At 39.0% G+C, this 22,207-nt stretch overlaps 1 protein-coding gene across 1 annotated transcript; it reads left to right on the forward strand.

The window, feature by feature from the left end:
• The first annotated feature begins 1,192 nt into the window (after window positions 1–1,192).
• On the forward strand, window positions 1,193–22,177 carry snrnp48 (small nuclear ribonucleoprotein 48 (U11/U12)). Its single transcript, XM_062062629.1, has 9 exons — window positions 1,193–1,458; window positions 6,249–6,362; window positions 6,494–6,554; window positions 6,632–6,712; window positions 10,553–10,735; window positions 13,238–13,359; window positions 19,005–19,117; window positions 21,781–21,885; window positions 21,965–22,177. Exons 1-9 carry the CDS (start codon window positions 1,315–1,317, stop codon window positions 22,053–22,055), a joined length of 1,014 nt encoding a protein of 337 aa, XP_061918613.1. The 5' UTR covers window positions 1,193–1,314; the 3' UTR covers window positions 22,056–22,177.
• The last annotated feature ends 30 nt before the right edge of the window (window positions 22,178–22,207 follow it).

A 22,207-nucleotide genomic window follows, 5' to 3' on the forward strand; every position in this document is an offset into this window, starting at 1 on the left:
AAGCAACTTTGTTATATCAACAGCAGCCGCTCGCTCGCTCTTTCTCACTTGCGCCAACACATGCACATATGGCACTTAGCCAGTGATGCGTTTACAGCCACACAAAAAGTCGGACAACTCCAACACCACACATAAAGTCTCATTCCAAGTCGTTACACTATGATTTACCAATCAAATGTGTGCTTATTCTAGTGTAATTTATTAGGAATCTTCATTTATAAATATTAATCATGAAATTCTGTTAGTATATTAAATAAATACTAATAAAAATATATTTTTTACAAACAGGAAGTTGCAGGAATGTACACATGATCCCCTGCTTACATCTCATTGTGCAACATGTGAATGTTTTAATGGGAACTAAATGCAATGTCTGAAAGGGGTACAAATTATTTCCAAAGCAGGACCTCCACCCAGACAAACAATACAAGTACACAGTTCATGAAAAACAATATTTTTTGTTATTGTCATTGTAAGTGGGCCTAAACACTTATATTAGAAAATAATCTCATGGAAATGACTGCTGTCATTTGATTATAATAATAAGAGAATGTTGTCTGTCTATCTGTGTTGGCCCTGTGATGAGGTGGGAACTTGTCCAGGGTGTACCCCGCCTTCCGCCCGAATGCAGCTGAGATAGGCTTCAGCACCCAGGGGCGCCGCTAGGGATTTTGGGCCCCATGAAAAGAATCTTTACAGGGCCCCCTGTATTATAATTTCATCATCATTAGGGCCCTCTCTGGGCCCCCCTCCATCATGGGCCCCTAGAATCCGTCTCCTTTACCCCCCCTTTTCGGCGCCCCTGCCAGCACCCCCCGCGACCCCGAAAGGGATAAGCGGTAGAAAATGGATGGATGGATGGAGATTGAACTTGTAATTTAGTCAGGTTTGGGACAGGTGTGCTGCTGGTGTAGCCACAGTGTGCACGTCTGATATTGCTCACATGGGCTCCACTGAATGCTCAGGGAGTTTTTGCGTTTGCTCACACACATGAACAATTAGAGGGAACATTGCCGGGAAGGCTAATATGTGATGTTTTATACTGAAATAGTATACATGTTCGAAATAAACTTAAACCAACCAGCCAACCATATAAATAAAAACATATGGTTTCAATCCTGATGCCCCGACATGTACTTGCGTATTTCTCCAGCAGGTGTCGCGCTGCAATGCACATGCCGACTGTGCTGGCGCCCGCCCACGAAGAAGAAACTCTGACGTCACCACCTACAACATGGCGGTTATCTCGCCAACCGCGGTGTCGTAATTCAGATTACCGCTTCCTTCTCTGTGGACCGATAGCCTGTTAAAAAAATGTCGAACTCTTCGGAAAGCACAACGCGGCAAGAACGAATGGACCGTCTGCAGGAGCTGGTGGAGTTCACTGAGCAGTGCAAGAAACAGATACAAGAAATGTACGAGGTGCTAGGATGGTCGCAGGACAACAAGCCGGATAAGGTACTAGTCTAGCAGCTGTCTGCAACAAGCTGGAACGATTATTATAACAAATTATTTATAATTATAGATTTACTTTTGAATAGTGTGCGTATTAAAGGGCGCACTTGGGACTTAAAGTGCCCCAGGTGCCTCAGACCAAGCTGTAATTCTATGACGGCGCTACAACAGGGCTAGGGGGCGCCATATACCCATTAATCCATCCATTTTCTACCGCTTGTCCCTTTTGGGGTCGCGGGGGGTGCTGGAGCCTATCTCAGCTGCATTTGGGCGGAAGGCGGGGTACACCATGGACAAGTCACCACCTCATCGCAGGGCCAACACAGATAGACAGACAACATTAACACACTAGGGCCCTCTACCATTTTAAAAATATATATTTTATGCAAAACCAACTCGTCTTACCTGAAATTACCTGTTTTTGTGTATTTGGGATCCACATACGTAAAAAAAAAAAATTGAAATCACAGTGTTGGTGCTAGGAATTTTCAAAATAGGGTCCCAGGGACCATATCGAGTCATAAAAATGGGGTCCCACAGTACATTTTTGGGGTCCCACTTTTTTGTAACCGATTTGAAAACGAACGATAAATGTATGCATTATCCTGTTACAACTCACATTCTATATTTCCATCAGTCCATTTTCTCCTGCTGGTCCCTTTCGTGGTCCAAGGGGTCGCTGGAGCCTATCCCAGCTGCATTCGGGCGGAAGGCGGTGTACACCCAGGACAAGTCGTTACCTCATCACAGGGCCAACACAGATAGACAACATTCACATACTAAGGCCCTCTACCATTTAAAAAATATATATATATTTTATGCAAAACCAACTTGTCTTACCTGAAATTACCTGCTTTTGTGTATTTGGGATCCACATAGGTAAACAAAATAATTTAAATAAGTGTTGGCGCTCGGAATTTTCAAAATGGGGTCCCAGGGACCATATGGTGTCATAAAAATGGGGTCCCACAGTACATCAGCCCTTTGAGACACTTGTGATTTAGGGCTATATAAATAAACATTGATTGATTGATTTTTGGGGTCCCACTTTTTTGTAACCAATTTGAAAACAAATGATAAATTTATGCATTATCCTGTTACAACTCACATTCTATATTTCCATCAGTCCATTTTCTACCGCTTGTCCCTTTCGGAGTCGCGGGGGGTCGCTGGAGCCTATCTCAGCTGCATTCGGGCGGAAGGCGGGGTACACCCTGGACAAGTCGCCACCTCATCGCAGGGCCAACACAGATAGACAGACAACATTCACACTCACATTCACACATTAGGGACCATTTAGTATTTGTGTTTTGGAAAAAGGTCGTGTCGACGTATTTGTTTAATCTGGAGCCAGGAGATGTTGAAAGAGGACACGATGCAAAAACTTAAAATCAGAAGTATTTGTTCCCTATTGGATACAATTCAAATACAATTTGTCTGAGCGCTATCTGTCCCTAGTAGCATTCAACACAGCGACTTAATCAGGGCTCTCCGGACGCGCCCTTTCCCTCGCACTCTTACAATATACAGTCGTGCTCATAAGCTTACATACCCTGGGAGAATTTATGATTTATTGTTCATTCTTCAGATAATATGAATGATAACACAAAAACATTTCTTCCACTCATGCTTAATGGTTGTGTGAAGCTATATATTGGCAAACACCTGTGTTTACTCTTTTTAAATCAAAATGACAAAAGAAAGTACCCAAATGACCCTGATCAAAAGTTTACATACCCCAGTGACTTTGATCTGATAACATGCACAAAAGTTGACACAAACAAGTTTGAATGGCTAATCAAGGTTCCAATCCTCACCTGTGACCTGTTTGTTTGTAATTAGTGTGTGTGTATAAAAGGTCAGTGAGTTTCTGGGCTTCTGACAGACCATTGCATCTTTCATCCAGTGCTGCACAGATGTTTCTGGATTCTGAGTCATGGGGAAGGCAAAATAATTGTCAAAGGATCTGCGAGAAAAGGTAATTGAACTGCATAAAACAGGAAAGGGGTATAAAAAGATATCCAAGGAATTGAGAATGCCAATCAGCAGTGTTCAAACGCTGATTAAGAAGTGGGAAATGAGGGATTCAGGTAGACCAGCAAAGATTTCAGCCACAACTGCCAGGAAAATTGTTCGAGATGCAAAGAAAAATCCACAAATAACTTCAGCTGAAATACAGGACTCTCTGAAAAATTGTGGTGAGGCTGTTTCAAGATGCACAATAAGGAGGCACTTGAAGAAAAATGGGCTGCATGGTCGAGTCGCCAGAAGAAAGCCATTTCTGCGCAAATGTCACAAAGCATCCCGCTTACATTACGCCAAACAGCACAGAGACAAGCCTAAAAACTTCTGGAACAAAGTAATTTGGACTGATGAGACCAAAATTGAACTTTTTGGCCACTCAGGTCACAGGTGAGGATTGGAACCTTGATTAGCCATTCACACCTGTTTGTGTCAACTTTTCTGCATGTTATCAGATCAAAGTCACTGGGGTATGTAAACTTTTGATCAGGGTCATTTGGGTACTTTCTTTTGTCATTTTGATTTAAAAAGAGTAAACACAGTTGTTTGCCAATAAATAGCTTCACACAACCATTAAGCATGAGTGGAAGAAAGGTTTTTGTGTTATCATTCATATTCTCTGAGGAATGGCCAAGAAATCATACATTCTCCCAGGGTATGTAAACTTATGAGCACGACTGTATATCACAATGTATGAATATGCAATGAGGTGTCTGCTTCCAGGCGTGGAATCTTCCTCTGCCTTCTCCTTCCTGGACTACCGAGTTCATATCTGGTGTTGTCCTTCAGACCTTGGCAAAGGAGCCACGTCAACAGTGGCAAGACTGTGGGCGATAATAAGAGTGAATGTGCGTATGTATGAACTTGGACCCAGTTTCAACCGGAACTTAGAGGATATGATTAGTTGCACGGCCTATTCTAAGCATATATATACTAAACATTTCTTAATCACTTCATCCTTCATTATCTTAATTATATCCCAACATAATATATCCCAAGAGTTGTCGTAAACGTTACACTGCAAAAACTGAAATCTAAGTAAGATGAAATATCTCAAATAAGGGTGATATTTGATTATTTTCTGTCTAAAATAATTATTCTCACTAAGCAGATTTTATGTTAGTGTTTTACTTGTTTTAAGGGTTTTGGTCTTAAATGATCTCAGTAAGATATTACAGCTTGTTGCTGAGATTTGATGACCTATATTGAGTAAAACATGCTTGAAACTAGAATATCAAGTGTTGCAAAGCCGTGTCAACACTCACAAGTATAAAACTACTTTTTTAAAGTAATAATTTCTTACTTCAAGCATGAAAAAAAAAATCATGATGCCGAGCGCATATCATTATGTCAAGATAATGGCACTAGCATTTACTTAATTTCAGAATATTTTTCAACTTATTGAGCAAAAAGGTCTCTTTTTTTTTTCTACCAAGAAAAGTGCGCTTGTTATTAGTGAGAATGTACTTATTTTAAGGTATGTTTGGGTTCATTGAGGTTAGCTAATTTGACTTGTTTTGGAAAGTCTTGACAAGCCGAATTTTCTTGTTCTACTGGCAGACAATTTTGCTTAGTTCAAGTAAAATACCCCTAATTTTAGAATTTTTTTTTCTTGTTTTTGAACACTGACTTTTTGCAGTGTAGACGTTGAGTCCGCGACATGCATGGTGGACAATAACTGATACAGTCTGCTTTGCCAGTCCAAAAGCTTTTGCCGTTTTCCATAGTCTTCCCTCGACGGCCAGGTAATACAAAGCACACACTACCTTTTTTTATCACATCCACGGGAGCCCGCATTGTCGTTGTCTCTTCTTCGACAAATGGACAACGTTTTTTGGTAAGTGGAATCACAGCTGACCTGGACATTGGAAAGTTCTCTTGCCGTCTGAGATGTGTTGTATCCCAAATAGCTGTAATCGCGCGTTTCCATCTCTTAAGGCAGTGGTCCCCAACCACCGGGCCGCGGCCCGGTACCGGTCCGTGGATCGATTGGTACCGGGCCGCAGAAGAAATAAAAAAATAAAAAATATTTTTATTTTATTTTTGTTTTTTATTAAATAAACATAAAAAACACAAGATACACTTACAATTAGTGCACCAACCCAAAAAACCTCCCTCCCCCATTTACACTCATTCGCACAAAAGGGTTGTTTCTTTCTGTTATGAATATTTGTGGTTCCTACATTATATATCAATATAGATCAATACAGTCTGCAGGGATACAGTCTGTAAGCACACAAGATTGTATTTTTTTATGACAAAAAAACCCACCCCGGTCCGTGGGACAAATTTTCAAGCGTTGACCGGTCCGCAGTTACAAAAAGGTTGGGGACCACTGTCTTAAGGTATTCATGTGTGATTTACACAAGCGTCTGTACATGTAGAAGGAGAAACACGGGCATTTCTGGATGACTCGCCTCCATAATTCCAGTGGTTAGCTCCGAGTTACGAAACCGCTTGTTATGAAGCTGGCTGTGCTGCGTTCTTTCTGGCGTCACTTCCTCTCCGAATTGAGTTTGTAAACGATCGATGAGTCCATACAAAGCTAAGAGCCGGAGATTCAAGAAATACACGGCGCACTTACCTGTGTAAAAAATTATCCAAGGAGGGGAACCTTAAATGATGGTTTAGTGTGGCTGAAACGGGGCTTAGGCTAAATAATTATTCGTTGAAGGAGTTATCCGGCTTAATGTAGACAGGGCCTTAGTTGAATAGCCCTGTGGTGTATGGTCAGATTCTGAGATAACACTGATCCATTGTCTTTATCCCAGGAACCGATGGAGCTGTGTCCCTATGACTCGGGCCACCGTGTCCCAGTCCGGACCATGGAGAGACACAAGGCCTCATGCCGCCTTCGAAAGATGGGCTACTCCCCTGAGGAGGAGGTGACACAACCGACTCTAGCTGTGCTTGCATGAAGTAGAAATGTGAAGAATGGACTGAATGGAGAGCTGTGAAAAAATAGCTTTTTGTAAGGAACACGTCTTCGTTGTTAAAAAACATTCCTGTCTTGCAGGCAGAGATGTATGATGCTTCTGTCTGTTACGAGAACACCAGCATCAGAAGCTTTGCAATGGGTGAGGGAGGACTCCAGCCAGCACAATGTGTTTTTGTTTTGTGGTCTAAGAATGTCGCTCTTGTCTCCTTCCTGCAGACAAAAACATTCAGAACCAGGTGATCCTGCAGGCCAGATCTGCTGCTCCGCTCATGAAGATGGAAGGCACCTTCTGGCAAGGTAGCGTCCTGGTTTGGAAACGGTTCAGTCCACAAGAAAGACCAGTTACTGGAGGCGCAGATGAGCTGTGTTTCCACCATTTCTCAAAAGCTGTGGAGGGAATCTTAATAGCTGACAATCGCACTGTTGGGGTACCAAGCACTGTGGTTGGGTGCCTAAGAGGCAGTGCAGTGTGTTGATTAGTGGGCAAAGAAAAAATACAAAATCTGAGTAGGGCTGGACGATTATGGCAAAATAATCATCCCAATTATTTTGATTGATATTGAAATCACCATCAATAACACGATTATTCGTTCATTTGAAAACATTAGTGTTTATTGGACCACCAAAACTCAACCTTAAATATAATTTAAAAGAAAAATGGATGTAAGTTGGTACGGAATTAACAGGAAAAATAAAAATAATTTAAACAACAATAAATTAAAGCTACGAGCAGCATTGAATGGGTTCTCGCCTCCATTGCACCGCGGGGTTCACACGAGTCGTCCGTCACGCATGTCGTTTGCGCTTAGGTCCTTCCCCATGCCCTACTCGCCACCAAAAATTCTGCCCCTCCCAAAATATAACATTTTCCACCACACGTGAGGGGCCTGCAAAAATATAAAAATATGGGGACTTTTCGTGCATGTCAAGGGGCCTCAAAAAAGCACCCAAATGTATAGAAGAAAAAACACAGCAATTTCAAGAGGGCCCATGTTCCGCTGCTCGGGCACTAATAAAATAAATTATTCATTCAATTAAATGAATGTATTAAATTGAATTAAATAAACATAAATTACATTGAATTAAATAAAATATTTATTTTTTTACATTAAATTAAATAAAAAAAATATTGTATTAAATAAAAATGAAATAAAGCCACTTCAGACTGCCATCATAATTTTTAGCAATTAGGGTCAAGATCTGAACTTGTGGAATTGAGTTATTAACGTTTCATGTTTTGTGATGAACAATTAGATCAAAGTTTGGCGCCGTGCCCCGCCCACATCGTGTCATTTGCAGAATATTTTTTGCAATTATCATCACCCATCAGTTTAGTATCTGTCTCTGATCAGTTAAAGTGCAGAAATGATGTGATGGAGTGGGGCAGTTTTCGCCGCTAGGCTCCACCCACTACGAGTAGGTACTGACCCTTTGGGCTCTTCAAGGTGTCATCGTCATCCTTTTTACTAAGTAATATCAAGATCTGAATTTGTGTAGCCGAGTTATTAATCTTTCGTGTTTTGTGCCGAATCATCTGAGAAATATTTAGTGTCATGCCTCGCCCACATCTTATGGCGTAGTCAAAATTTGTTCACAATTTATCATCATCACTATGTGTAGTATCTGTCATTTCAATAGCAACTCATTTGGTCAAAGTCCCTAGGAGGAGTTCATTAAAGTACGACCCCGTTTTTGAGTCAAAAAATGGCCAAAAACCATCGGAGCCATGTTTGGCTCCATAGGACACCCACATCTTATGGCGTTGGAATTTTTTTTTAAAATTTATCATCGCCTATATGTTTAGTATTTGTAATTTTAACCGTGACTCATTTGGCCAAAGTCCCTAGGAGGAGTTCGTCAAATACGTCCCGTTTATTTTGGCCAAAAAATGGCAGCCGAAAACCAAGATGGCCGACTTTCTGTTTGATTTCAGGTATGGGTTCGTGAGACTTTTATGTGTGTCCCGTCATGATAGACGTCTCCTGCGATTTTTGTGTCGATACTGGTGGGAGGGGCAAATTTTTTCTCATTTTAAAGAGTGCCAATTTTGAAATAAAATTTTTGCTACCCCAAAAGCATTAAGTTTTTTCGCCATACCTGACGCACATGCAAAATACGATGACTTTTCTTGCATGTTAAGGGCCTCCAAAAGGCGTCCAAACCTATATAAGAAAAAAACTGCAATTTCAATAGGGCCCTTGCGGTACTCTGCATCGCCCCTATGGGGCTTGCTCTGCTGTTCAGGCCCTAATTAAAATAACAATATAAAAAAAGGCATTTTTTCCTCACAATAATTGTTTAGTTTTCTGTTTTTTTTACCTTTTACACTTATTTTACCACCATGTGTTTGCTTTTTATCAGATAAAATTTACTAAAATGATTGTCAATTAAATGCAAAAATCTTCACATTTATAGGTGTAATACACTTTTGACCAGTATGTTAAGTAATTTTTTAAATGTATAAAAAAAGTGCTTTAAGTACATTACGGGTGTGCAAGGTTCTTTTTTCAATCTTTATTTCGTTAGCGCAGTCAGACCTGATGTTGCACACATCGCTGTTATTGTGGCGGGGGGAAACCGCTGCTCTGCGCTTGGCGAGTAATGAGACGACTTGAGGTTTTGTTTAGAAAAAATAAAAAGGAGTTTGTACGTTGATTTTACATCCATGATGTCGTTCACAACAACACAAGCAGATGAGATGTGTTGTGGGTGAATAGCTTGTATTTCTCATAGTTGAGTCGCTGTCTGAGGTGGCCGTCTCCACATTGTTGACTTCAAGTCAGAGCGGTTGAGTGTGTCGGGGATGAATGAGTGGTACCGGGCACTTTGTTTCCCCAAACAAGTGTTCCTTCACCTGACAATGACAGCTTTTCACTCACATTTGTGCCAATTTTCAGATATTCTGAATTCCGGATTCTGTTATTTAGCCATTTCTGTGATTCCTACCGCAGTTACGTTAACGCAGAAATCATATGGCTCACTTTTTCCGTTGAGTTTAAAGATTATTGATTAGGCATACTAGCGCTGCGTCAAAGAAAAAGTAGCAACCGTGGTGACATCCCATACTTCTAGTAGACGGGTTCTTTTTTCCACTAAAACCCTTTCTCATCAGTTTCACCATTACAAGGTCAGGTTTTTGCATGCATGTTGTGCGGCCCATTAATTGTATTTCCTGATTATAATATTGTTATGATTGTAAGAAGCTGAAATCAAAATTGTATTACCGTATTTTTCGGAGTATAAGTCGCACCGGCCGAAAATGCATAATAAAGAAGGAAAAAAACACAAGTCGCACTGGAGTATAAATCGCATTTTTTGGGGAAATGTATTTGATAAAACCCCACACCAAGAATAGACATTTGAAAGGCAATTTAAAATAAAGAATAGTGAACAACAGGCTGAATAAGTGTACGTTATATGACGCATAAATAACCAACTGAGAACGTGCCTGGTATGTTAACGTAACATTATGGTAAGAGTCATTCAAATAACTATAACATATAGAACATGCTATACGTTTACCAAACAATCTGTCACTCCTAATCGCTAAATCCCATGAAATCTTATACGTCTAGTCTCTTACGTGAATGAGATAAATAATATTATTTGATATTTTACGGTAATGTGTTAATAATTTCACACATAAGTCGCTCCTAAGTATAAGTCGCACCCCCGGCCAAACTATGAAAAAAACTGCAACTTATAGTCCGAAAAATACGGTAATTGCCCAGTCCTAGCCATGAGTACCATTTTCAGAATCGACCACTGTGGGGGAGCGGCTGAAACTAATTAGCTTGTGCCAAACACAGAGTTTGTCATCATTCTGACATTTTACAAGCCTTTTCTTTCCTTCTCTGATGTGTGTCATCTACTGTGTGTTCTGTTTGCAGCACCACGGTGAGTATTAGGAGGCGGGTTCTAGAAAGTTCTGCTGCTCTGGTTCAGGCTAACCTGACTGTGTGCAGTATCCTTTTGACTTCATATCCTTTTTTCCCCCGTTACGTGCCGGGGGGAAATACATGTCATCTCTCATTGGAAAGCTGTGTTTGAAGTGAAACTATTTGTGCGCAACACACCCACAGAGCGCCTTAGGATAGCTTGTGTGTGTGATCACATGTTCTCTGCCCGTCCCGTCAGGTCAGTTCTCGCGCCAGCCGGTCGACGTACCGCAGAACCACAAGCGAGCCGTGTGCGACCTTACTGTGGCTGACCGCCTGGCTCTGTACGATCACGTGATCAACACCCTCAACCAAGAGAAGGCGAGCGCCCTCTCCAGCAACGACGAGCTTTACGTGGATTTGGTGTCCAAGTTAAAGAAGGGTAAGGTGGCGCTATCCTTCGGAATTTATATCTCTTTAACTCTGTTTCAAAGTTGGCCTCAAGATGGCGCCCTGTAGTCACATAAGGGGCTTTTGACCAATCAGAGAGCGTATGGCCAGAGGATCTTCCCAATCAGGGATGTCAAACCCATTTTCATTGAGGGCCACGTCGCAGTTATGGCTGCCCTCAGAGGGCTGTTTGTAACAGCGAAAAATATGAATTTGCCTATGCATGTGATTATTGTATATATTTTTTACGTACACTGTAAAAAAACAACTAGATTTTACAGTAAAAAAAATGGCAACTTAATCGTCAGTATTTTACTGTAAAATATGCAGTATTTTTCACAACATATTACAGTAAATAGAAAAACAATAACACTTTTTTTATAATTCTGGCAACAGAGCTGCCAGTTTTTTGCCATAGAAAAACCGTGGTACGTTTTTTGATTTTATTTACAGTAATACGTTCACTTTTTTACCGTAAAATCAACAATTTAAGGTTAAAAAAAATGGCAGCTCAATCAACATAATTTTACCATAAAAATTTTTTTCGATTTACAGTAATATTCTGTTAAAAAAATGTAAATTGTAAATTTACAGTGTATAAATGATTGAAGATCTTACTTTGAAATTATAAGTCAAGTAGATATTTAAGTTTTCTGTTTTTTGACAAAAAAATTGTTTGGAAAGTATGATAATATATTAAGGGTGTTACGGTAAACAAAAATTTCGGTTCGGTACGTACCTCAGTTTAGAGGTCACGGTTCAGTTCATTTTCGGTACAGTAAGAAAACAACAAAAAGTAAATTTTCTGCTTATTTATTTACCAAAATTTGTAAACTGGCTTTATCCTTTTAACATTACAATAACCCACCCGGTCCCTCAGGTCAGCTGATCAGCTGATCCTGGAGGTACCCAAATCCAAGCGTAAGCTCAGGGGGGACAGAGCCTTCTCTGTTGCGGGCCCAAAACTCTGGAATGATCTTCCACTTCATGTGAGACAGGCCCCTTCTTTGGCTATTTTTAAGACCCTTCTTAAAACCCATTTTTATTCACTGGCTTTTAACCCAGCATGAGACTTTAAACTGTTTTTAACTTTTAACTTTTTTAACTGCTTTTTATCTAACAAAATTGTTCTTAGGGTAATTTTGTATTTGCTTTTTTAATGTGTATTTTACTTCTGTTTTAAATTTTATTTTTTAGTCTGTCCTTTGCCTTTATTTCTTTGTGGTGTACAGCCCTTTGTTTTTCAACTGTGGTTGTTTTTAAAGGGCTTTATAAATAAAGTTGGTATGGTATGGTATGGTATGGTATAACATACATATACACACAGGGTCGATTTCCGGGGTTAATGCAGTCAACATATATAAAATAAGAACTAAATAAGATAAGGCTCAGAATTGGTTTCTTAACAAAACCTTTCGACATATAAAGTGCAACATTAAACTGCTTCAAGTTGTTGCTCAGATTAAATAAAATGACAAAAATGTTCTTCTACATACAAAAAGTGCAACATTAAACAGTTTCAAGTCAACTCAGCCTCAGATTAACTTTTCTTTCCCCCCCCCAGCCTTTAACCCTGGTGACTTTCACTCAATGTTCATGTTTTTTGCCAGAAAAATCAGTTTATCCACATTGTGGAGGTAGCAGGTATGGCGAGGTAGTGCCTGGCTAACTTGGCAGTAAGAGGATATATGGGCCCATTGTTCTTCCACCATAGAAGTGGGTCAAAATCTAGTCTTTAATGCAATATGCTATAAATTATTATTATTAATGCTATAAAAACACCAACGGCATTTGTTATTGCTTTAGCCCTGCCTGACTCGCCGAGGAGAGGCTGCTTGAATGCGGTGGGAGCGTTTGTTCGTCTTTCTCTTCGTTGAAGCGATGTTATCCATTTTTGTATTGCACTGCGAAACCGAAATGTTCCCAAACGGGAGATCTTAACGAGGCAGGAGGGTCTTCCAGCTCTGGCTTTTTCCATGTTGTAGTAGCCCGGTTGCTGCTAGCATGCCGTGTGTTGTGCCTCGGTGTGCATTGTTTACACAACATGCGGTGCACTACTTAATATGTCCGTGTGGAAACTCGTTCGGTACACCTCCGAACCGAACCGAATCCCCCGTACCGAAACGGTTCAATACAAATACACGTACCGTTACACCCTTATAATATGTGTTAAAATATTGAATGATGTTAAAGTTATAAAAGTATGACATTTCATCCAGTGCATATATTTTTTTCTGTCAAATTGGAAAGAACAAATACATTTAGTAAGTGAAGATATGGTACTTTATTGACGCATTATTTCCAGGCTTTCGCAGGCCATATGTGGCGGCCCATATCTAGCCCCAGGCCTTAAGTTTGACATCTGTGTTCTAAATGATTGGTCTAAAGCCCCTCACGTGACTACAGTGTGTCATTTTGAGGCCATCTTTAAAACCGAGTTGGCCATACTCTGCATTTCCCTTCCTGGTGCCATTACGAGACACCTTTTGTGCAGGTGTAGAGCAGAATGAGCCAAAGACCCACCTGGAGCGCATGGCGGAGATGAGGGACTACAAGAGGCGGCGTCAGTCCTACCGGGCCAAGAACGTTCACATCACTAAGAAGTCCTACACCGAGGTAGGTTCTGTGGCAATGTCCTTTACTGACAAGCAGGCCTCCCTTAAAGGCCTACTGAAATTAAATTTTCTTATTTAAACGGGGATAGCAGGTCCATTCTATGTGTCATACTTGATCATTTCGCGATATTGCCATATTTTTGCTGAAAGGATTTAGTAGAGAACATTGACGATAAAGTTCGCAACTTTTGGTCGCTGATCAAAAAGCTTTGCCTGTACCGGAAGTAGCGTGACGTCACAGGTTGTGGAGCGCCTCACGTCTGCACATTGTTTACAATCATGGCCAGCAGCAGCGAGAGCGATTCGGGCCGAGAAAGCGACGATTACCCCATTAATTTGAGCGAGGATGAAAAATTTGTGGATGAGGAAAGTGAGAGTGAAGGATTAGAGGGCAGTGGAAGCGATTCAGATAGGGAAGATGCTGTGAGAGGCGGGTGGCACCAGATATTCAGCTGGGAATAACTAAAACAGTAAATAAACACAGGACATATATATATACTCTATTAGCCACAACACAACCAGGCTTATATTTAATATGCCACAAATTAATCCGCATAACAAACACCTCCCCCCTCCCGTCCATATAACCCACCAATACAACTCAAACACCCGCACAACACAATCAATCCCACAGCCCAAAGTACCGTTCCCCTCCGTGAAGTTCATACAGCACACATATTTCCTTAAAGTTACGTAGGTGACATGCATATAGCGGCACGCACGTACGGGCAAGCGATCAAATGTTTGGAAGCCAAAGCTGTACTCACGGTAGCGCGTCTGCTATCCAACTCAAAGTCCTCCTGGTTGTGTTGCTGTAGCCAGCCGCTAATACACCGATCCCACCTACAGCTTTCTTCTTTGCTGTCTTCATCGTTCACCTCAGTGAAGTTCATACAGCACATATATTTCCCCAAAGTTACGTAGGTGACATGCACATAGCGGCACGCACGTACGGGCAAGCGATCAAATGTTTGGAAGCCAAAGCTGTACTCACGGTAGCGCGTCTGCCATCCAACTCAAAAGTCCTCCTGGTTGTGTTGCTGTAGCCAGCCGCTAATACACCGATCCCACCTACAGCTTTCTTCTTTGCTGTCTTCATTGTTTATTAAACAAATTGCAAAAGATTCACCAACACAGATGTCCAGAATACTGTGGAATTTTGCGATGAAAACAGACGACTTAATAGCTGGCCACAATGGTGTCCCAATATGTCCGCACAATCCGTGACGTCACGCGCAAACGTCATCATACCGAGACGTTTTCAGCAGAATATTTCGCGGGAAATTTAAAATTGCACTTTACTAATCTAACCGGGCCGTATTGGCATGTGTTGCAATGTTAAGATTTCATCATTGATATATAAACTATCAGACTGCGTGGTCGGTGGTAGTGGGTTTCAGTAGGCCTTTAAAGGGGAACTGCCTTTTTTTTTGGAATCATTCACAATCCTTATGTAAGACAAGACCTCATGTTTTTCTTTTATTATGCATTCTGACTCACAAACGCTAGCACAAGTCATACTGCGGTGTAATAATTTCACAGACGCATCACAACGTTCGCTTTTCCTTTCAAAAACAACAACACTACTAATCCGGTAGACTTCATGAGAGACATCAAAGACTACTTTAGCACAAATGATGATCAGAAACTCAAATTTTTGAGGCTGAATATATGGAGGATGCTCTACAAGTTTTAGAAGCTGTGTGCTGCAGTATTGCTAAGTGCTAAACAATATATACAAACTATGAACATAATAAAACAATCGCTTACTGTATAATGTCTGCTTTCACTGGGATGCCAACTGATGGAATGTTTATATCTGAAGAATTAATCACAATCCTCAAAGGGTTAAAAAAAAAAGGTGGCTACAAATGAGTGTCTTTTAGTGTTTTTCTTGCCATCTCCGGGTATAAGCTGAATGTCAGAGTTGACCAACTTATCGGTTTATGCCCACAACTTTCTACTATCCAGGTAAGAGGCATGATAATCTAGAATTAACTTTCCCCAACTCAGAGGCGATGCAGCAGCTCACCGGCTCAATATGTCAATATAGCAGCATAGGCTAGTTAGCGCTCTGTGATCGCGGCATGGCTAAAAGTAGTCCGTCTGTGTTAGCGCTTATAATGACAATATTGCTAATACTTGGTTAATATTCAGGTCATGAGATGTAAATAGAGTATTAGTGCCAGTTTTGGGATATTTTTAATACTGCTTTTTTGAGCAGAATAGTATACTCCCACTAGCTGCATTGTTAGTCACCTCATACTTGCCATATTTTACATGTTAGAATGCACAAAAAAGAGAAATATATCAGTTCTTGTCTTACATAAGGATTGTGAAGGATAGGCAAAATTCCCAAAAAATTGCAGTTCTCCTTTAATGCACGGCCTTACTTGGGCCAAAGTCGAAGTTTAGGGTCCCGTTGTGCCCTATAAGGATTGAGAGATTTGTAAAAGAAATTATTTTTAAAAAGTTGCTTGTTAAAATTATATTTTGTTTTTCAAACATGTGCTTTTGTAACATTACGTTATCCTTTGGCTGTGAGTGTGTGCGTGTTCCAGTGAAGTGCAAATTACATTATGTCGCACCAGGATGAGGGCGGGTTACAGCTGGTGGACTGGGCGGCGGGTGTTCTTTTTTAAAACTCTACTAAAGGCCCCCAACACGTGAGACACTGTTAAGAAGCAAAAGAATAACTTGTAAATTGTCAATAAATGACCGGGTGTTTGAAATGGAATTTGATACTAAATTAATTATTTATTTATTTTATTATTATTTTTTTTGTGTCCTGTCCAGCTTCTCAGGCAAATCATATAGTTGATGTAGATGCCCATATCGGCTGTTCAGATTTACTTTACAAAAGAGAAGTGTGGGATACTTCTCTTGTTGCCTTATTTGTATTTGACTTTACTAAATGTATTTATATTATCATTTGGTGCAGCCGGGCCGGAGCAGGAGGGGATAGAAAGAGAAAAAAATGAAGACGGGAGGAAATTGTGGGGACAAGAGGGGGATAAGACAGAGAGACAAAAACAACAACAGCAAACACAACAATAACAACAACAATAGAGCAACATCAGCAAAAACGATATGTACAAATATGATGGTAAAAGTGATAGCAAAGAAGCAGTTAGCAAAATAAATAATAATACAGAAATTATACTAAATTTAAAATGGCAGCTCTCACTGATATGTGCATCAGGTTCTGGTGGTCTAGTGGTTAAAGCAAGTGCCCTTGGAGCAACAAACATGTCCATTAAAATAGTAATTAGGGGATAGCCAACAGATGGTTATTTTATTGTTCAATTTGTTGTTTTGCACGAGAAATTAATTATTAAACAATTTGTTTAACATTTATACTTAATAATCCAAAACATACTTTCAAATAAATTCCGGTTTGAATCCAACAGTATTAAATTTTTTTTACACAAATAAAAAGAGGGGACAAAAATCTCCACACTAGTAGAAGTGAACTCTGCCATCAAGTTGTATTATTAATGATTTTTCGGGCAACGGGATGGTGCGATTGACTAGTTGGGTGCACATAAAGCACATTGAAAAATCAAAGCGTGGGGGCCATTTTGACATATTTCCTTTTCAAAACAATACAATATATAGATTTTTTTAATCTTTAAGGCTCCCCTCAAGTTTGGTCTCGGGGACCCGTAAGGGTCTCAGTCCTAAAAATGTTTAAAAAAGGTCTTAACATTTTTTTCCCCTAACTCTTCCAGTGTTTCCCATAAACTGCCAAGATACCTGTGGTGGTGGGGGCGTGGCTATGGGCCTGGTCACAATGACATCATCGAGTAATTTGCATAATTTACTACAATGATATGATTTTCTCTAAAAAGGCTCAAAAAATGTATACTTACTAATTAATAATAACAGTTTTGTTTTAAACGTTCATCCATCCATCCATTTCACAATATAATTACAACACTTTATTTATATACAGATTTGAACAATAAGTTATTCACTGAAATATATTTATTAATTGTGGTTCTTACAAAAAATATATCTTATAAAATATAAAAGCTAAAATGTCTCTTAAAGCTCTGCCCCTTTAATTAATGCATACTAAATAATTTTACTTTAGCCTACTACTACAACCATATTATTTACCAGCAACATAAAGTGAAACAGAGGCAGAGGTGTCCTGCCACAGTCAGTAACAAATAAACAGAAAACAGTAGTGGTCAAATACAAATAAGGCAACAAGAGAAGTATCCTACACTTCTCTTTTGTAAAGTAAATCTGAACAGCCTATATGGGCATCTACATCAACTATATGATTTACCTGAGAAGCTGGAAAGGACAACAACAAAAAAAACAACAAATTTTTTTTATTTTTTTTTATTTTTTTATTTGTGGCGGACGTAATTCTTTCGTGGCGGGCCGCCACAAATAAATAAATGAATGTGTGGGAAACACTGGCTTCAATCTTTATATCAACTTCAGATCTTGTCAATTTCAACTTAGAATTTTGTTTTTATATTGATGCCTTTTGTTGAAGAAACAATATTTTACCCGAAAACATTTCAAAGTGTAATATTTGATGTGAAGTGATTGTAGCTATATAAATAGGTACATTTTTATAAAAACATTGATATATTTATTCTTTTTTATTTTTTGAACAATGACAGTTATAAAAAAAAAAATCTGCAATCCTATAGGGCCACACTCATAAAAGTGTGGGAAAAAAACCTACATCATTAAAAAAAAGGTTTTTACATTCAACCCTTAAATCTTTAATTCACCTAGATCTTCAATTTCAGATCTATCCATCGTTTAGAAGTTTTTATAATTTTTTATGTTTTTTTTTGTTTGTTTGTTTGTTTCATGCCCTTTTTGTCATACAAAACTTTTGTTTTTGTGGCAAATTAGCAAACACACAACATATGCAATATTTTCTCCCAAAAATACTTCAAAGTGGGATATTTGATGTAAAGTAATTGGAGCCTTACATAGGTCAATAATTCATTAGAACATTGAATTTTTTCTTTATTATTTTTTGAGCAATGACCGTTTAAAAAAATCAGACAAATCCTCAGGGATCCAAAATAGCCCCACTCATAAAAGTGTGAAAAAATAAGTCGTACATCTTTCTTTTCTTTTTTTTTTTTTTACTTTAGAAAACCTTAGTTTTTATGGCAAACACGCAAAATATTAAATATTTGTTTCAAGAAAAATATTTTAAAGTGGAATATTTCATGTGAAGTAATTGGAGCCTTCAATAAGTCAATGATCCATTGATTTTGATTCAACATTTTTTTTAAGCAAATACAATTTTATGTGTGCCTGCATGGTAGCTTTCTATTATTATAGAATACATTTCACCCGTTTGCTCTTTTATTCCAATTTTTTTTAATGTAATAGTATTTTTGAAATTTGCCGGGGACCGTTAAAAAATTAGCTGCGGCTCGCAAATGTCTCCCACATAGAGGGTTGCTCATAATATTGTTTGTTTTTGTTGACAGTTGATGTTAATGTTTAAGTTGATGGATATGTTAACAAAAAAAGTTTTTCTGGGTCAAAGTGGGAAAAACTGTCTGTTGTATGCCTGGAAGGAAATTACTGCTTTTTGTAATGTCCGGTAAAGGCGGCCTATCTTTTTGTGAGACGACAAACATCCTTATCACCCCTCAGGTCATCAGAGAAGTCATAAAGGTCCACTCGGAAGAGCTTGGCAGACAGTGGAAGGACGAGCATGAAGAGGAGAGGAAGGAAGAGGAGGAGGAGAGGGTGCTAACCTCCCAAAGGTTTGTGAACATTCTTTTGTATTAATACAATAACACAAGTGTGAGTTGCAACTAATGGTTTTGGACAGGTAATGATTAAAAAGATTGCGTGGTATTCTATCACGCCACTAGAAGAGGCAATTCCTGAAGGAATTGCGTGTGAATGCTCCAATCCTGAAGTTGAACTGAAATGCTGACCGAATGTAGTACGAATGTAAGAATAGTTTGAATGTTGAAGTGTTTGAATTTCCAGGAAAAACGGAATTTGGTGGGAAAGTGTTAGTTGGATGAGTGGAATGTGTTGATGTTGGAATGGTTTGAATAGGTTGAAAAATGTGGGAATTGTGGAAGTTTAAAAAATGGACAATTCATTTTGAATGGGGAAAAATGTCCCTGAAAACTGGGAATTCTTAGAAATCCGGGAATTTTAAAAAAATGTTGAAGGAGACTGCACAATTTTGAACACACTGAATATTTTGGAGTTGGAACGGTTTGAATCAGATGAAAAATAAGGGAATTGTGGAACTTTGAAGAATGTCCCATTGATTTAAATGGGAATTTCCCAAAAAGTTGGCAACTTTGGGAAAAGGGGGAATTTCTTGGAAAATGTTAAAAGACTTGAATGAGTTGAAATGGTTGGTGTCGATATTTTTCAAATCGGTCGAGAAATGTTGAATTAGTAACCTGTTGAATTGAGAAATGTTATTACGGAATTCCTGGAATTTTGGGAAAACCGGGAATTTTTCCAGTTCAAAAACCAACTTTGTTTCTTTGTCCTGATATATATGTGTGTGTGTGTGTGTGTGTGTGTGTGTGTTTGTGTGTGTGTGTGTGTGTATGTATAAATTGTGTGTGTGTGTGTGTATAAATATACACATACATATAATTGGAAAGTTTGACTCCTACCTTGTTTACTTCTGCGACAACCTCCTAAAATGCGCCAAACATGCATAAGTGTGGAGAAAATGTTTTGCATTTTTCCCATCATGCATTGTAATGGATTTAAATGGGTGTAATTTTGACTGTTTTATGGTTGTTGCACGTTTTTTTTAATAACATCCACCAAAACTCAGTGAGCAGGTTGTGTTATGTGTAACCGTGTTGTTGACTTTTTGTGTGGGTTGCAATTTCTTTTCCTGCCATGACTAGGGAAGGTTGTTCGGATTGGGTCATATAAGTAAATGTCTGCTGTAAAAATATTCCCATTGTCCACGAGATGGTGGCAAATTTGCAGCAAGCAGATATTCAAAATGTATTTGCAGTGTTTCCCATAAACTGCCAAGATACCTGTGGCGGTGGGGGCGTGGCTATGGGCGTGGTCACCATGACATCATCGAGTAATTTGCATAATTTACTACAATGATATGATTTTCTCTAAAAAGGCTCAAAAAATGTATACTTACTAATTAATAATAACAGTTTTGTTTTAAATGTCCATCCATCCATCCATCCATCCATCCATTTTACAATATAATTACAACACTTTATGTACATATTTATATACAGATTTGAACAATAAGTTATTCACTGAAATATATTTATTAATTGTGGTTCTTACAAAAAATATATCTTATAAAATATAAAAGCTAAAATGTCTCTTAAAGCTCTGCCCCTTTAATTAGTGCATACTAAATAATTTAACTTTAGCCTACTACTACAACCATATTATTTACCAGCAACATAAAGTGAAACAGAGGCAGAGGTGTCCTGCCACAGTCAGTAACAAATAAACAGTAGTGGTGGTAGATAGAAACAGAGCTTCATCAAACATCTGATCCACTGAACAAAGAGCTCACTGACAAAGCTTAACCTATTGTTAATATAACAATATACAAGGTTAATGTAGGTTGCTTCTCTTTCTTCCCCTCCATTTTTCTGCATTCTTTCGTATCTCAAGTTATCATTACGTACAGGTATATGTATTGTTGCTTTTGAACAACTGTATTGTTGATAATAAAGGTAAAGTATTGGTATTGTTCATTATCAATAGCGCTATTTCTATTGGTATTTGTATTGCTCCATTTGTAGTGTAATAATGCTCATTGTCATTTCTGTATTGTGTTTTATTTTCGCTAACTGCTTATTTGCTATTACTTTTACCATCATATTTGTACGTGTCGTATTTGCTGATGTTGCTCTATTGTTGTTGTTGTGTTTGCTGTTGTTGTTTTTGTCTCTCTGTCTAATCCCCTTCTCGTCCCCACAATTCCCCCCTCTGTCTTCTTTTTTCTCGCTTTCTATCCCCTCCTGCTCCGGCCCGGCTGCACCAAATGATAATATAAATACATTTAATAAAGTCAAATACAAATAAGGCAACAAGAGAAGTATCCTACACTTCTCGTTTGTAAAGTAAATTTGAACAGCCGATATGGGCATCTACATCTACTATATGATTTGCCTGAGAAGCTGGACAGGACAAAAAAAAAAAAAGAATTATTTTTTATTTTTTTAAATTTTATTATTTTTTAAAATTTGTGGCGGACGTAATTCTTTCATGGTGGGCCGCCACAAATAAATGAATGTGTGGGAAACACTGATTTGAAAACTTCCCGCGGGCCGGAGTTTGGACACCCCTCTTTTATATTGTCAAACACGTCACAGCATTATTGTGATTATTTTGATACCGCAGTATTTACAATACTGTGTCATAAATACACTTACTAACATCCCAATTTGCCCGACAGGCGTAAACCTAATGAGCGGCGGTCCGCATCAACGGAGTCTCGCCACTCACGCGGCAAACGCCATCGCAGTCGCGAGCGAGAGACCAAGAAGAAGAAGAGGAAAAGGCAAGTTTTTTTATTGTTTGAGTAAAGCCACTTCAAAAATGTCACGTGTTCTCATCGCCGCCTGTCTACATCCTCGCAGGGATTCGCGCTCGCCAGATGAGCGACACCGTGACCGCAAAAAGAAGAAGAAGAAAAGGAAAGAAGAGCGAGGGAAAAGCGACAGTTCCTGATCAGATAGGTCAACATACCCGAAGAATAATCCCTCTTACGTTTTGGAACTATTGGCTTTTTAATGATGATGATGTGATAAACTGAGAGGTAAATCAATGTCAAATAAATCCATGGAACCACATTTTTGTTCAAATTGTTCTTATATGACACA

This window comes from Entelurus aequoreus, linkage group LG11 (genome assembly GCF_033978785.1).
Source record: "Entelurus aequoreus isolate RoL-2023_Sb linkage group LG11, RoL_Eaeq_v1.1, whole genome shotgun sequence".
NCBI classification, from domain to species: Eukaryota; Metazoa; Chordata; class Actinopteri; order Syngnathiformes; family Syngnathidae; genus Entelurus; species Entelurus aequoreus.